The sequence below is a fragment of the Molothrus aeneus genome, chromosome 23, assembly GCF_037042795.1.
Source record: "Molothrus aeneus isolate 106 chromosome 23, BPBGC_Maene_1.0, whole genome shotgun sequence".
NCBI classification, from domain to species: domain Eukaryota; kingdom Metazoa; phylum Chordata; class Aves; order Passeriformes; family Icteridae; genus Molothrus; species Molothrus aeneus.
This window is the reverse complement of record NC_089668.1, coordinates 7036720-7052271: the sequence shown is the minus strand read 5'-3', so window position 1 is coordinate 7052271 and position 15552 is coordinate 7036720. Positions and strand designations below refer to the sequence as shown.

At 47.6% G+C, this 15552-nt stretch overlaps 1 protein-coding gene across 1 annotated transcript in view; it reads right to left on the bottom strand.

Annotated features, from left to right (window-relative positions):
* Positions 1–559: 559 nt before the first annotated feature.
* The window catches only part of LOC136566008 (lethal(3)malignant brain tumor-like protein 4), a 40317-nt gene continuing 25324 nt past the window's right edge, over positions 560–15552 (bottom strand). Inside the window, exons 17-20 of the mRNA XM_066564942.1 lie at positions 15490–15551; positions 12495–12661; positions 7908–7970; positions 560–4621 (exon numbers count right to left, since the gene is read on the bottom strand). Coding sequence (XP_066421039.1) covers positions 4493–4621; positions 7908–7970; positions 12495–12661; positions 15490–15551 — 421 coding nt within the window. The 3' untranslated portion in view covers positions 560–4492. The remainder of the gene's footprint in view (positions 4622–7907; positions 7971–12494; positions 12662–15489; position 15552) is intronic.

Genomic DNA, 15552 nt, shown 5'->3' with positions numbered 1-15552 from the left:
GGAAACCATGAGGGATTAAGGAATTCAAGAGGAAACCACAAGCCTTCCAGTGCCTACAGGGTCTCTGGGAGACCCAGAAAGGGACTTTGGACAAGGGTCTGGAGGGACAGGACACAAGGAATGGCTTCCCACTGCCAAAGGGCAGGGATAGATGGGATACTGGGAAGGAATTGTTTCCTGGGAGGATGGGGAGGCCCTGGCACAGATTGCCCAGAGCAGCTGTAGCTACTCCATCTCTGGATGGTCTTTAGGGTCCCTTCCATCCCAAATCATCCCAGGATTCGATGATTAAAACCTGGCAGCAGCAGAGGAGAGTGAGGAATTGGAGAATCAGGCACAGCTGCAGCAGCCAGTGCTATCCTGTGAACACATCAAGGAGAGCTCAAGTACAGAGATAAGAGCAGACAAAAGAGATAAAAAAGAAGACGATGCCTTGTGTTGTGACTGCTGTTTAAGGGAAGGACAACAACGTGATGACCAAACCCCCCCAGTGCCAGGCCTCCAGGGCAGCCAGCCCCTGCTGAGGTCAGCCCCACACACAGAAGAAACAAACCAGGTGTGAAGTGATATTAATTTTATTCACATTTCCAGAGGAAAGCATCGGTGGAGTGCAAGGTCATGGCTAGTGTAGAAAAGCTCAAGTATTTGGTTTAAAACAGGCAGATATTTCTGAGGCTGAGCCAAGCCCCTGCTCTCTTCCCTACACGTGCTTCCAGTTCAAGTAACAGGAATCTCCAAAATAAGCTGGCTCATCACATCATGGGGGGGATGTCAAAAACTTTAAAGCTCTCTGTGGTATAAATCCCTAAGTAGGGCATAAAAGTAGCAGACAGGAAATCTTGTACAGCTGAACTGGCTTATCCTTGGGCCAAGTGTTGGGCTTTTCCTTCAGCAGCAGAGTTTTGCTGTCAGCGATGCCAAATGCTCCTGTCCAATTTTAATGTGATTCATTACCCAGAGCTGAAATTTGCTGCTACTGGATTATGGGGATGATTGTTGGTGATGGCACAGAAAAAAATTTAACAGGACTTCCAGCCGAGGAGAAGAAGAGAAAAAGAGAAAAAATTGATTGCTTTGAATTTCAAAAACAACAAAAAGGGAACAAAAACACAGCCAGGAATAAGATTTTGAGAACTGAAATTCCTAATTGCACGGCTGGCCCATGGGAACTTGACACAGCTCCGAGTTGCTTCTAAGGAATATATCTGTATTGCTAAGAGACTCCTGGGTTCAGCTGGGCCAACAACTGGTTCTTGCTGACATCCAGCAGACTCAAAATCCTCCCAACCCCAGGTGGCATTAACCAGCTTCAGATTTGCTCCCCACAGAGCCACAACTTTTGGATTTTTGCTTCAAAGTGCACATTTCAAATTACACAAGGCATCAGATGACTAAAGACCTCTGCAGAGCCCTGGCCACGCCACAGGCCTGGAGCAGGACTGGGAACAGGTGGAGCAGAGTTTGGACAGGCAGCAGGAACAACTCAACGAGACACAGTGGAAAGCAACACTCCCTGACACAAGTGGAATGGCACCAGCAACTGATGAATTCCTAAGTTATGGGGCTAAAAGATGAGATGGTTTAGTTTTTTTCTATATTGTAAATATCAGGGAGTTTTAAATGTGTCCAGTGAAGACACTGGAAGTCTTTTTGTCCTGTGAAGTTGCTGGATTTAATTGGAATACAGCTATATTTGGGAAAGGAGTGGGTAATAGATGTGTGCACATTCTTGCTTGCTCTGCAAAGACAATTATCAGATTACAAAAAAAGGCACAAGAAGCACATTCCTCCTTCTTTTATCCCTAAAAGGTTCCTCCTTCCCCCCTGCTGAAAGCACTGTGCTGGCTGTCACTGAACAACCTCCAAGTACACATTTTCCTCTTTGATCCAGCTGGCTTGGAAGCCCCAAAGATTAAAGATTTCTCTTCTGTTTGAATAATGTCACTGACTAGAATCTCATGGCTTGTTTAACTGATTCTCTTCATCCTCCATCTATATATAGTAAAAAAATGGAATTAATATTATATTTTGGTTTATTGCTAGAGGCAATCTGCTGTCCCCCAAATCAGGCTCCCAAAGGAAGGAGGTGAAACAGAAAATCTGGAAGGACCTGCTTGCTTGAAACAAGAAAAAGGCAAAATTGCACTTGCCCCACCTGGCTGGGTGTCACAGAGGGGGAAACTGGGGCAAGGAAGGGCTCAGGATTATTTAGCAAGTCAGTGGAGAGCCAGGAATAAAACAGCCCAGCTCTGGATCTTCTGTTCCAGTTGTCAAGAAACAATTTTGCTTTGCCCAGAAGGTGAGTTCTGTCAGAAGACAGGACATGCCACTTACAATTCAAGTCTTAATGCTGACACTGGATGTGCAGAGCAGGATAAAGGAATGTGACTCTTTGGTGAACATCCTGGTTATCATACTAAAAATGTATTTTAATAAACTAAATTCACCCCTTGCCTAGTCCTTAACACTGCCATAAATTTCCTCCCTGCAGCTGCCTGGCTGATATTTAATGGTTCAGCTATTAAATATCCCACCAAACCTGTGTCTTCTCTGTGAAGGCTTAAACTCCTAAAATTCTTATTAAAAAAATATGGAAACAAATTGTTCTAAATATTATTCCAGGAGTGAATTGCTTCAGTGGTGTGGATTCTATTTACAATTTTAAGGAACCTTCTGCTTCAGACAAGTCACAAGAACCTTCTCAGCAGCAGGAGGGTTGGACAAAGCATGTGGGTGACACAGGAAGGGGGAACAAGTGTGTTCCTTGTGTCACCACACAGTCACGGACAGCGTGTTCGCTCTGTTCCTGTCAGCTCCTGGGTAGCCATGCTGGTGGCAGAGATGCCAAGGGAGTTTGAGGTCCTGTGGATGGATTACATCACCATGCAGTGCGCTGAGACACCCCCACAGCCTGGCAGAGGCTGAGGGCAGAACCTGCCTTTGGCAGCTCCAGGCGACACCCCCAGTGCTCCCACGGGTTCCCACACACAGGATTCAGCCAGCAGCTATGGACAAAGGGCTGCAAGGGCTGCCTGAGCTGAGGTGGTTCTAGAACAGCCAAACAGCCATCAGGGAGAGTGGCCAGAGGGAGAGCCACGAGCTGGTGCTGCCAGCAGCAAGTGGAACAGTGCACAGAGCCCAGCAGGACTCAGCGTGTCTGCCACGGGGAGAAGAGAACTCGGGGAGCACCCGTGTGGAAACCTCCACTCCAGATGTCCATGGGATGCTCCTTAAACTGCCTCTGCTGCAGCAGGAACCACCCGTGCTCCCAGCCAGGAGAGCACAGGCTGCACGTGCAGGAACACAGCCCCAGGCTCCACTCCTTTCCCCACACACAGCAGCTCTCTCTTTTGGGAAATTCCCTCATTTTGCTGTTTAAGTCCTGATTCCTCTCCAGTCTCACATCCCTGTGTGCTCTGCCTGCTCTCCTCCCAGAGGCAGAGGAGCTGCTACCCTACCCTCCAGCTCTCTGGCAGAACACATCGAAGTCCACCTCAAGGGACAAAGGCCAAAGCACTTCACATTCATCAGTTTGGATGGTTCAAAAGAAAAGCCATTTGTTTCTAGGAAATCTGTTTACACACACACTCTGGCCACTGCTGGCTTCCCAACTCCTATTCTTAGCATTTGGCTGACAGTGGAGAGGGCAAGAACAAACACACACCAATCCCCAAGTGCTCTTGATTGTGCCATTTTGCCAGATGTTCCTGGTGCAGAAGGAGCTGCACAAAAGCACTGATGGGAGAATTACAGCTATAACACATCTCTCTGTCTCCAGCAGCAGATGCCCTTATGGGATCTTTGCCTACCCAAAGCCCACCTGCTCTGCCCTTGCCTCCTGACAGGGAATGACAGGAATGAGAACATTTTGCTTGCTGGCAGAACCAGAGCAAGCCATCCCTGATGGAAACCTGCTGCTCATGCTCCCTTCCTGCTGGGTGTAAGTAGCCCAGCAGCCAAGGGTATCACAACAACCAGGATCAGTAAGAAAAACTGGAATTTAACAATCAGTCCTGAAAAGGTCAGCTCCTGAGTCACAGCAGAGAAGGATACGGGGGAATTGCTTTGAAGTGCATCTTTTTCCTCTCTCTTTTATTACACAAAACACATTAATCTCGCTGGTGATCACTCAGTTTTTCAGGCACTATCACTGGACACAAAGCCAGTTTTACTCAAAACTTTCTTCTTGCTCCTGCAGCTCCACCAGTGCTACCCTGGATTCCCCTTAGAACTGGAGGTTTCTTCTTGATCTCAAAAAGAGATTGATATATCAAAACCAATTCAATTACAAAATATAATAATATCCTCTTCTTGGAAGTGAAGCTGCCCCATATTCCAGACTGTGGCAGGATTTTCATAACCTCAAACCATTTTTACTAAATTCTACTTAAAATGCATCAGAGTTCCAATCCACCTGTCTGGTGTGTTGTAATGCTCACAGCTGAAGATCCATTCCCTGTCAATTCCTCCTGGATCTGCCAAAGGCCTCTTCTCAGTTGTCTTCTGCAGACTTGAACATGAGGATGGCATTGTAGATCTTCAGGGCAGGGCCCAGCTTGATGCTGAGTATTTTAACGATGTCATTCTGCTTGAGGAGCAGGAAGGCCTCGCCATCAATCTGCTGGAGGTTGGAATAGAAACAGGACAGGGATTAACCACCAAGGGACAGACAGGATTTCCACTTCTGGTCATTCTGGGATTCTTGCCCAGTTCTGGCCCCTACACCCCATGATGTCCTCTTTCCAAAGGACACAGACCTCATCTCACAGAGCTCTCCCTAGAAATGGAGAAGCTCCATGTGTCCTGCCCATGGCAGAGGTAGAATGAGATGAGCTTTTAAGGGCCTTTTTAGCTCAAACCATTCCATGAGTCCATATGCTATACAGACTAAGGCGTAGTGAAGATGCAATATGGCTGGAAAAACAGAGCCTCCTACTCCATCAACAAGGACATATATTTGATTAGATGCAAATTAAGCAACTGATGAACATACTACCCGGTGAAAATACAGGATACTGCAGGTAGCAGCAAGTAAGATCATGACACACCGTTTCTGGAAGAGGTTAAAATTTACTCAGGCAAGAACATCCAGGGAGACAACACAGATATAATTAATATAAACCCCAAATGCTGCAGGGAGGAAGCCAAAGATTAATGGACACAGACAAACAATAAGTGTCTCCCTAAGTTATTCCATTAAAATCCATTTACAGAGACTGACAGCGTCTCCTCCTCTCACTTGATTCTCACCAGTGCAGCACACAGCACTGGACAGTCAGCCCAGCCAGAATAACAATTCTGCTGTTTTTGTAGTTTTCCCAAATAGAATATTTTTGGATGTCAATGCCTGGTGCAAGAGGAAACACTGAGTAAACTCAGAGAACACATAATTAAATCAAAGAGCTGGGAGCCAGGAGATTTGGTTTTCCCACCTCTCACCACATAAGAGATCCTCAGCAAGTTACTTAACCTGCTACTGAGAGTAACTGGGAAGTTAATTCCTGCACTGGGAATGACAGCAGTGCTCCCAGACCACAGATGGCCACACCATGTCCTTGAATCTTATTTTCAAGCTGCCTCAAGTCTACACTGCTGCAATGAATGTGTTAAAAATAGCCTGAAACAAATAGGACTGTGCTGCTTAAATTAAATAATAGAGTCAAGAGGAGCAGAAAACTGCTGGAAAACAGTCCTACATTTCAAAATGGCTTTCTGTCCACTATTATTTATCCCTATGCTTCATTTTCACTGCAGTTCCTTACACTCACTTATTTTAAACAGTCCTGCCCTAAACTGGACCTAGAAGCAAGTCTGTGCTTTATTATTCATTCCTTTGTTCCATCTTATTGGATAGGTTTTAGAATTCTGTGCAAATTTGTTCTCTTCATTCCTAATGTAAGCAGCAACTTATCCCCCTCCAGCCCCCTAGCAAGGGAAGTCTGCAAGGGATTTATTTATCATGGATATGAAGCACTTGGAGGCTGATCCTGGACAGTGTGGGGGAGTTCAGCTCTCCTGTCACTCACACCTGTATTCTGGCCAAAGACAAACTGCTAAAAGGGTTTTAATTTCAAACTGACAATGTGCTTTGAGCATAAACTGGAAAAACAACACAAGCTCCTCTAAACTGGGTGTAGGGAACCTCACTTAGAGACTGCAGAAAATAAGGATTAGAACAGACTGTGGCTATGGCACTCTCAGAACCAGAAAGTATTCACTGTGCTCAGGAGCAGAAGAAATAAAATACATGGAGAATGGTTGGATTCGTTAGATTTGCTGGTACATCTCACCTCTGTATACACCTTCCCTAGAAATCCCTTTAACACAGCTACAGTGAAAGATGGGTTCATTTGAACAAATTTCACTATTCCCACTATATTCAGTTCACAAGTATTCTACTGTATTGTCACATTGTGGACAGTGCTTTTAGCAAGCCTCTATTTCTTTTGCTTCCTATTTTGTGTGAGTCTGCACAGTTTTTAAAACAAGAGAAAACAAACCACAGATAGATAAATCCACAAAATGCACTGCAGCCTGATTCCCCCTGAAAGGGAGCCAGCTCTGGAGGAGACAGCAATTACAGACCTGCCCTTTCCAGTCACTGCCATGCAGGAGGAGTGGCTCCAGCCCTTCCCTGGAGCTCCTACAGTCACACAGGAGAGCTCTGAGGACAGAATCACAGAACCATGGGATGGTTTTGGTTGGAAGGAACCTTAAAGCTCATCTTGTTCCACCCCCTGCCATGGGCAAGGACACTTTCCACCATGTCAGGTGGCTCCAAGCCCTGTCCAACCTTGCCTTGGACACTTCTAGGATGAGGCAGCCCCAGCTTCTCTGGGCACCCTGTGCCAGAGCCTCCTCACCCTCACAGGGAGGAACTTCTTTCTAATGCCCACCCTCCTTCAGGTTAAGGCCATTGCCACTTGTTCTGTCATTCCTCATCTAAAGACCCTCTCCAGCTCTCCTGGAGCCCTTTAGACCCTGGAAGGGGCTCTGAGGTCTCCCTGGAGCCTTCTCCTCTCCAGGTGAGCACCTCCAGCTCTCCCAGCCTGGCTGCAGAGCAGAGGGGCTCCAGCCCCTGGAGCATTTCTGTGGTCTCCTCTGGATTCACTCCAGGAGTTCCACATGTTTCTGACACTGGTGCCCACAGCTGAAGGGAGCTCTGCAGGTGGGGAATGACCTGAGCAGGACAGAAGGGAAGAATTCCACCCCCACGAGCTGCCCACACCATGAGATGAGTCCAGGACAAGGCATCTGTGCAAATTCATCAGGGGCTCCTAAAGAACCTCTGAGTGATACCTGCATGTAAGTGGAACCAGAAGCACCCAAGAGATCCCTATTTGTGATGCACCTACAGAGCTGAGCCAAAAACCAGGACAGCCACACCCTGTGCCCATGGAGGTCTCCCAGAGGCCATGGTGCACATGCCAGGAATGGGACTAGAGCCCAGCCCATGGCAGTATTGACAGGACACTCGTCACACAGGACATGCTCTGACTTTCCAACCTCTGCTTGTCGAACTAAAGGTTCCCCTCCTGCTCTCACCCCAGCCCACGGGAGAAGCCAACGATTCCTGGGAAACCCTGTGCCTGCCAGGCTCCCCAGGAGAAACAAGCACATGTCCTTGTTAGAGGCAGCAGATGAGATCCTCACTAACCATTCCAACAGGGCATCTTTAGAGCAGTGCCAAGCCCATGGCACAATGGTCCAAGACAGGATGTTAAGCATAAGCTCCATGATTGGAACTGCAGGGGAAATTTAAAGCAGCAAGATGCAATTAGCCATGGTGGAATTCAGCTCCATGCTGAGGCTGCCACTGCTCTGCAATGAAAGGGCTGAGCAGGTCTGAGCTCTCTGCTGTAATTCCAGGGATCTGCAGCACAGGGTCTGGACACACCCCCACTTACCTCTTCCCTGAACACAGATGCTTGCTCTTTGCAGCCAGGTAAACGCTGGATAAAATTCACCACCTGCAATTGCATGTAGGAGAAAGGAAACACAGACAACTAAAATGAGACATCATCAAGAAAAACCCTCTAATTTGTGTATGAGAATTCCCTATGCAAGAATTTTTAAAACTTAAATAGTCAAAACTCTCACATTAATGAAGGATATAGATGGAAAACATTGCTGGGTTGTTGCTGCAACTCCTCTGCATATTTTGGTTACCACCAATAACTGCCCCTATTGCCTTTTGACCATTTCTCTCCCTGTAAGAATCCAGCTTTTTCACTCTTCTAGAAGGTTCTCACAGAAATCAACATTATTTTTCCAGATAAAAAGCTATATATGGCTTAGAGTACTTTAAATTCACTCACAACTCCACTTTCTCTAAAGTACTGTTGGAAAGTAAAACAAACATGAAAAAAGGATTTAGACAGTTTCCCAAGATGACATGCCTCTAAGAGACAAGATAAACCAACTGAATGAGCACTGCTGGTTTACCAACATGCAAAGGCAGAAGAGCTGGAAAGGAAGATGGAAGGCAGACGAGAAGGAAAGGAGTTTTGGTTTAATTTAATCTGTGCTGGGTGCACAGGATCCACGGAACCAAGAGGATTAAACAAATAAAAGTTAATTTTACATTTCACATTAGGAAAAACCTTTCTAGGCAAGGAATCTGTTAACATTTGGAATAATCTCCCTGGACTCATGCAAGCAGCCCTGGGGTTACATTATATAACACCAAGGAGTGTGAGGAGTAGCCCTGTGTGCAGTGGAGGATGACTTAATGTGCATTGTCTTCTCCAGCTGCAGCTTGACTGGTTCACAGGAGATTTGTATATTGAGGCATAATCAGATCAAGCATCTCCTGTTAATTGGATGCTCCCTTGCAGGAGCAGCTCTGCTTCATGAGGTGTAACCATGTGAGTTGTTGCAGATGTGACATTTCTTCCCTCTACACAAACAAGCAGCTGGGAGGGGTCACTGTCAGATTCAGGCTCCTTTCAATTCAAAATTGTCAAAGTCTCTCCTAAATCACATCCATGTACCTCCAGATCATCCTACCCCTAGACTTGTAGTCAATCCCTCCCCTGCAGTTCCAGCCAGGCAGGAACGGGGCTCTCAGAGTGCCCTCCAGGTTTGCTCTGCCCTGGCAGAAGCAGCTCTGACTCCTGTGGTTTCTGTTATGTAACCTGAAAGCAGAGCATCCCTCTCCTTCGTCCTCCTCTTCTGCTCCATCTTAAAGGCAAACCCTAAAATCCACATCTCTGTTGGACAGTGACTCCCAATTTTCTTCTGCAGAAGTGTAAACTCCTATTAATAATCAATACCAAAACACTACTTTCCTTTTGAGTCCCCCTGTCTGCTAATAATTAAAACATAAATGAAAATCTTTCTGCCAGGTCTGGCTCCTTCAAGAATTTACAAGACAGTTGGACCCTTGGGGCAAGAGCTGAGTGCTCTTCAGTGTCTGTGGCACTGAGAGGCTGGCAGACATCTCCAGGGAATGAATAACCTGGGCTTGGCTTGTTCTTGCATCCTTCCCTGCACAACTGCTGCTGGCTACTGTCACTGACATGGAGTGACAGACCTTTGATCTGCCCCAAGTCCTTTGTAGGGACAGTGCAAGCTCCCTGTGCCACTGGAGAGGCCTCTTGAGCAAACAGCAGCCCTGGGGTTTACCAGGAATGGAGAAAAGAGAGGGAAGAAAGATGCAAGAGGAGAAAATGGGAGAGGTCCCCTGGACATGAGACAGACCCCACTGAGCCACAGGGACTTGCCTGGCTGTCACTGCTGGGGAGGAGGGTTCCCAAACCAAGACAGGGCAGTTGAGGGAGGCTTGGGAGCACAAGAACAAAACACCACAGGAATCCAACACAACCCCACAATACTGGCAGGGAAGCCTTGAACCCTGAGAAAGGCTGAGACAGGGAGGGCTCAAAAGGGAGGGTGGGACAGGTGTTGGACAGGGAACATCTCAGTGGGATCAGAGCTTTTCTATAAGAAGGTAAAAGTCTGCTGGCCCTTCCTGCTGTAACCATCCCATGGCTCAGAACTGCCTGCTGGAAACTCTTACACTCCCCAAGCACATCAGTGAAGGGAAAGGGCTTGAAAAAGAGCTTTGTGCAATCCTGAGAACACCCTGGAAACTGAAAGGGTGGAAAACACCACCCTTCTGGAAGGTGCTGATGTGTGGCAGACACACTGAGATCAGCACTGGATTGATGGCCTGTGGTGACAAGGCAGCCCCACACCACACTCCAACAGCTACTGCAGGACTGGCCCCTCTGAGGCCACAGAGAGGAGCTGGGTTAACTGGGATCTAGAAATCCACTCACACTTGGCACAAGGACAGTCCCCCCACCCGGGGTAGTGGCATTTGAAGCAGGATTAACTAATGAACAATACAACTCTAGCATATCTTAATGTTCTTCTGTGAGTCAATAGTCTGTGCTCTGAAAACATGACAGGAAGCTTTCAATAAATACCAAAGCTGCATTAAAGTAACTACTCTTAGTGGCTGCTCAGTGTTACCACGACTTTCTTAGCTTGAGGGCCCCTAAATGCTGCTACTGCTGCTGCTCTGCCATTTCAGCTGCTCCCAACCAACAGAGAATTAAAGGAATGTTTTTTTTCCTTAATGTGGGTTTTATAAAATAAAAACAGTTCATCAGCCTGAAATCAAAGGAGAATTTTACACCCCCATCGCTCCTGTTTCAGATCAGCACAGGATTCCTTTGGACTCCTTCAGGACTCCTTTGTGCAGCAGAGTTCAAAGCACAACCCAACAGCAAATGTTTGCCCCACAGGAAGATGTTGGGAGCCCAAATGCCAACAGACCAAATGTACTTTGGACACCCTAAAACACAGCAAGTCCTGCTGCTTTCAACTCCCAGATCTGTGGCTACATTGCACTGCACATGCTGATCCTGCAAGTGCTCAGAGAGAACCCAAATTGATTCCTCTGGGAATTTGTGATGAACATAATTTAAAACAGATGCACTTTACTGAAATTCAAGATAAAACCTGTAATGACTTCAGCCAGTACATTGTGGTGCTGCAACTGAGCTTTTTAATGTGCCATTCACACTGCTACTGGCAGCCAAAAGTTCCCCAGTTGTTTCAGGCTGCAGCAGAGTTCAGTTTATTCTGGGTTTGAATCACTATATCCAGTGCCCTGCAACCATGTCTGTGGTCCCTGCTCACACTCATCTGTTATCAAACTAATATCCCAGTTAAATTTACTCAGCAGTTGCTTTAAAGGTCAACTGCAAAGGACAAATTTTATTTGGCTTGAATCCTGACACTGTACTCCCACGAAGCGGCCTCCTGTTTTATCCAAAAGAAAGAGATTTTGATTATCATGTCAGAGGATTATCTGCTTCTGACTTTATATATTTCATAAAAGACCTTTTGGAAAATCATTGGAAGCTTTCTCAAAAGGACAGGAACAGTAAATCTTTCAGAGATTTTTTTCCTCCAGAGTATGAATTTAATTCTAAGACATTTTTATTGAAAAGAGCAAAAAAACACAACCAAAACCCAACACTACCACCAAACCACAACAACTCAACACAAAAAAGGACCAGGCTTTAAAACATCAGCACTAATTGCTCTGTCCCTTTTCCAGCTGCTGTGGTTCCCATCTTCCACATCACTGCAAATCCCACCAGACTCCTACCACTCCTCCAGCATGAAGAGCAAAGTCAAGATAGGATTTATTCGATGTTAAGAGGCACTTAGGGAAAATGCACTTTCTAAAAGTCTCTGAAGATCCTCTCTGCATCATGAGCAGCAGTACCTTTTTCCTGCTTTGCAGATTCTCTGCATCCTTGCAAGCACAACTCTACAGCACACTTCTCTGGAATTAAATGCCCTGCAATTAAGCGCCAGGATCCAAATTATAACCATTTCCCGAGCACAGAGAGAAATATTATTTATGCCCAAGGCATTGAGGCAAAAACCAACTACTCAGCACACAAAACACTATGGCTTTTTCACACACCACCTAATTACAGGAGACATCTCAAGAGCTGCAGAGACACATCTCCAGCTGCACAGCTACCTCTGCCAGAAATCAGGTCAGGCTGTGGGCAGTTTTGTTCCCAGGGAATCAGGCAGGGAGATGCAGCAGGAGTGGGCATGCACAGTGCAGTCTGGAATTATCTGCACTGTAAAAGTGAATCAGCAGCAAAGTCACAGGAGAGGGGGAGGGAGATCAGAGAAAGGGAATCTGCTGTCAGAACGATGCTTCAGGCCCGAGGACTGAGAAATCGAGGGGTAAATAAACAGAGGGAGGGAGGGAGGAAATCCTTTTGAGGGCAATAAGCTGTGGATACATAGGGTTAACAGGGGTACTTCCCCTCCCTGATAAACGGTCTTGGGTTTAACTTCCAGCTGAGTCAGCTGTGGCACATGCACAGCAAACAGAAGAGCACTGCCTAGGAGAGGGGAAGGAAATGAAGATGTCTCCCAATAAGCACTCCAGAGGAAGAGTGCTCTGGCATTCCTGCATCCCGGGAGAGTGGGGCAGGGAACAGGTAACTCACCTCCTCCACAGTCCATTTGGCAACTTGTTTGGCTGTCAGGCCTGAGACCTCCGGCAAGAGCCTGCAGTGCTGCTCCCAGAAGAGATGGAGGCGATGGGTCGGGTTAGAGGCCAGGGAAGGCATGAAGATAGACTGGTGGAGGGCCTGCTGGAGATCCAAATCAGGGCCTGAAAAAGGAAACAAGATAAGTCAGAGACAGGCTTCAAGTAGGAGCAACTACATCAAAGCAGGAAGAAGGGTCACAGCCTGGAGGGGAAAGCAAGACAGGGTGAGCAGAGCCAGGCACAGCTACTGTGTGGCACACGGAGCTCTCAGGACGTTCTCCCTCTCCCGAGCAGGAGAAAGGGAAAAAATGGTAAGATTGCCAGGCTGGAGGCTTTATCATTAGCTTCTTCCCTGGAAAATGATGTCATGCTGCTAACAGAGAAGATGTTTGCAGCGTTTTATTGACAAGGTGGAGGAATTCTGGTAACAGCATCCTCAGCTGGGAACTGATGGCACCGTTCCAGCCCCAGCTGTAGCCAGAACTCTGTGCTGCCAGCATGGCCTGGGCTCACTCCCCAGGAGACTCCTAGGCCAGGAATGCTCAAGGTACCTCCAGACATCAGCTCCTTCCTCATGTGTCAAGTGAAGCTCTGAAAACCAAGGCAAAAAAAGGAGGAAGGAATCACCCCTCCCTAATGAGATCACTGGAGCAGTGCAGAGTCACGGCCCTACAGGGACGTGCTGGTTATACAACAGGAAGCCAGGCAGGGATGGGAGCAGGCTGGGAAGTACTCCTCTGGTTTATAGTGGCACGGGGGGCTACCCCCGACCCCCCCCCACCCCTGCAGGCTGCCCAGCGCCATCCCATGGCATCCCCGAGCATTCCCACCGCATCCCAGCCCTCGGGAAGGCTCCGTGTGCCTGGAGCAGCCACTGCTCTGCTGCCCCTGCTGTTCTGCTGTCCCTGCTACCTCTGCCTCTCTGCTGCCCCTGCTGCTCTGCCTCTCTGCTGCCTGTGCTGCCCCTGCTGCTCTGCCTCTCTGCTGCCCCTGCTGCTCTGCCTCTCTGCTGCCTGTGCTGCCCCTGCTGCTCTGCCTCTCTGCTGCCTCTACTGCCCCTGCTGCTCTGCCTCTCTGCTGCTCTGCTGCCTGTGCTGCCCCTGCTGCTCCTGCTTCTCTGCCTCTACTGCCCCTGCTACCTCTGCCTCTCTGCTGCCTGTGCTGCCCCTGCTGCTCTGCCTCTCTGCTGCTCTGCCTCTCTGCTGCTCTGCCTCTCTGCTGCCTCTACTGCCCCTGCTGCTCTGCCTCTCTGCTGCTCTGCCTCTCTGCTGCCTCTACTGCCCCTGCTGCTCTGCCTCTCTGCTGCTCTGCCTCTCTGCTGCTCTGCCTCTCTGCTGCTCTGCTGCCTGTGCTGCCCCTGCTGCTCCTGCTTCTCTGCCTCTGCTGCCCCTGCTCAGCGGCTCTCAGTGGGCTGGGATGTAGGATGTGGGGGGTAAGCAGTCACTACGTGGAAAGCACAGAGGAAAATGGCAGAAATACAAAGAAAAAACAGATTCCCAGGGCTTGCCAGCTGCCCTCTAGCTGAAGGGGAAGCAGCTCTGGAGGTAAAGCCTGTCCTATGAACAGTCACTCCCCTGGCCCCAGAGTCCACTCAGCTCATCTCATCTCCACATCCCTATTGGTCATGGGACAGCATCAAATAGCATCAAATTTCTAATAATGAAACCAAGGGAGGATAAATAAAGCCTGAGTAAGAACTGCTCAGTTCAGGAGCTCTGGTGGAGAGAAGGGCACAGGACCTGCTCCTGAGAGGGCTGTTACCCCCTCCTTCCCTGCTGCACTGCTGCACTGCTGGAGACAGACAGCACCTGGTCTTGTCCCCACCTCCTGCTCCAGGAGGTCCCACTTGTGCCCAAGGTCTCCACCACTGCCACATTCCTGCTGGGTGGGCATTACTTCCATCTCAGACCAATTCGTCTTCTCCACTACGCACAAATCCTTGGACTAAGCACCCAAACCATGACCTAGACAAGTGACTTTCCCTCTGACAAAGAAGTAGTGATCTCATAGTTTAAACACAGCTGAGAGGAAAGCTCTGGGTAATTGTGAAATTACAGGTCAGTGGATGATTGCATTTCCCTCCCCTGATTTCCATCACTCCATGGAAGGTGAATGTGAAGGGAGAGTGGGCAGCTTTCCCTGCCAGCTGCAACTGCAGCTTGGAGCTAGCAGATCCCTCAGCTCTGCCTGCAGAATTCAGCACTAGGTAAAAATGAGTATTAAAAAAAAAAAACAAACAAAAAATCAACATCCAGGCACCTGTCCCAGTTTGTGCCTGCTTAGCTATTTTTGATTGGAGACTTATTACCATCTTAAATCCTCCTAAAAGCCTGGTCAGCTCCATTCTCTGAAATGGCTTTTTATAGTAAATCTGAAAGTTAAGCATATGGTTTGCTAAAGTGATAGCAGAAAGCTGCTCTGATAACTTAACCTGTCACATACCAGGAAAAAAACACCACTGTTTTTCCATTTAGCTTTTCATTTTCTTTTTAATCCTTAAGAGAACCTTTAAAAAGTCCTGCAATGATTCAGAATATGTTTCTGAATATCCATGAGGGTCTAAAAAAAGGGGTTGATGGAACTTAAACTATCTGCTAAGTTTTGAGCCAGTCTCCCTTGAGCCCTGTGCTGGCTCTGTAACAGCCTGACAAAGGTCACAGACTGTTTGAGAACCCCTTGTCACTACAGAGGAGTTTGCAGTGCCACAAAAACCATGCAAACTTGTCTTCTCAGTTAATAAATACAAGGCTCCACTCTACAAAGTATTGAATCTTTCACTTCTACGTAATTTTACCCTTTCTCCTCATTTTAAAGGAATTGCCATCATCTCCAGCATGTGCTTTCTCTTGACTGTGGAATCAAAGACAAAAAAATCAGTGAATTCTGAATGCTCCTCGTGACTGTGGGGATATTGCAGAGATAGGCACACAGAAAGAAGGAATAAAACCAACCTTTCCCATTACTTTCCTGTTTCACCAGCTGAAACTTGATATAGGCACGTGAGCACCCAAGCC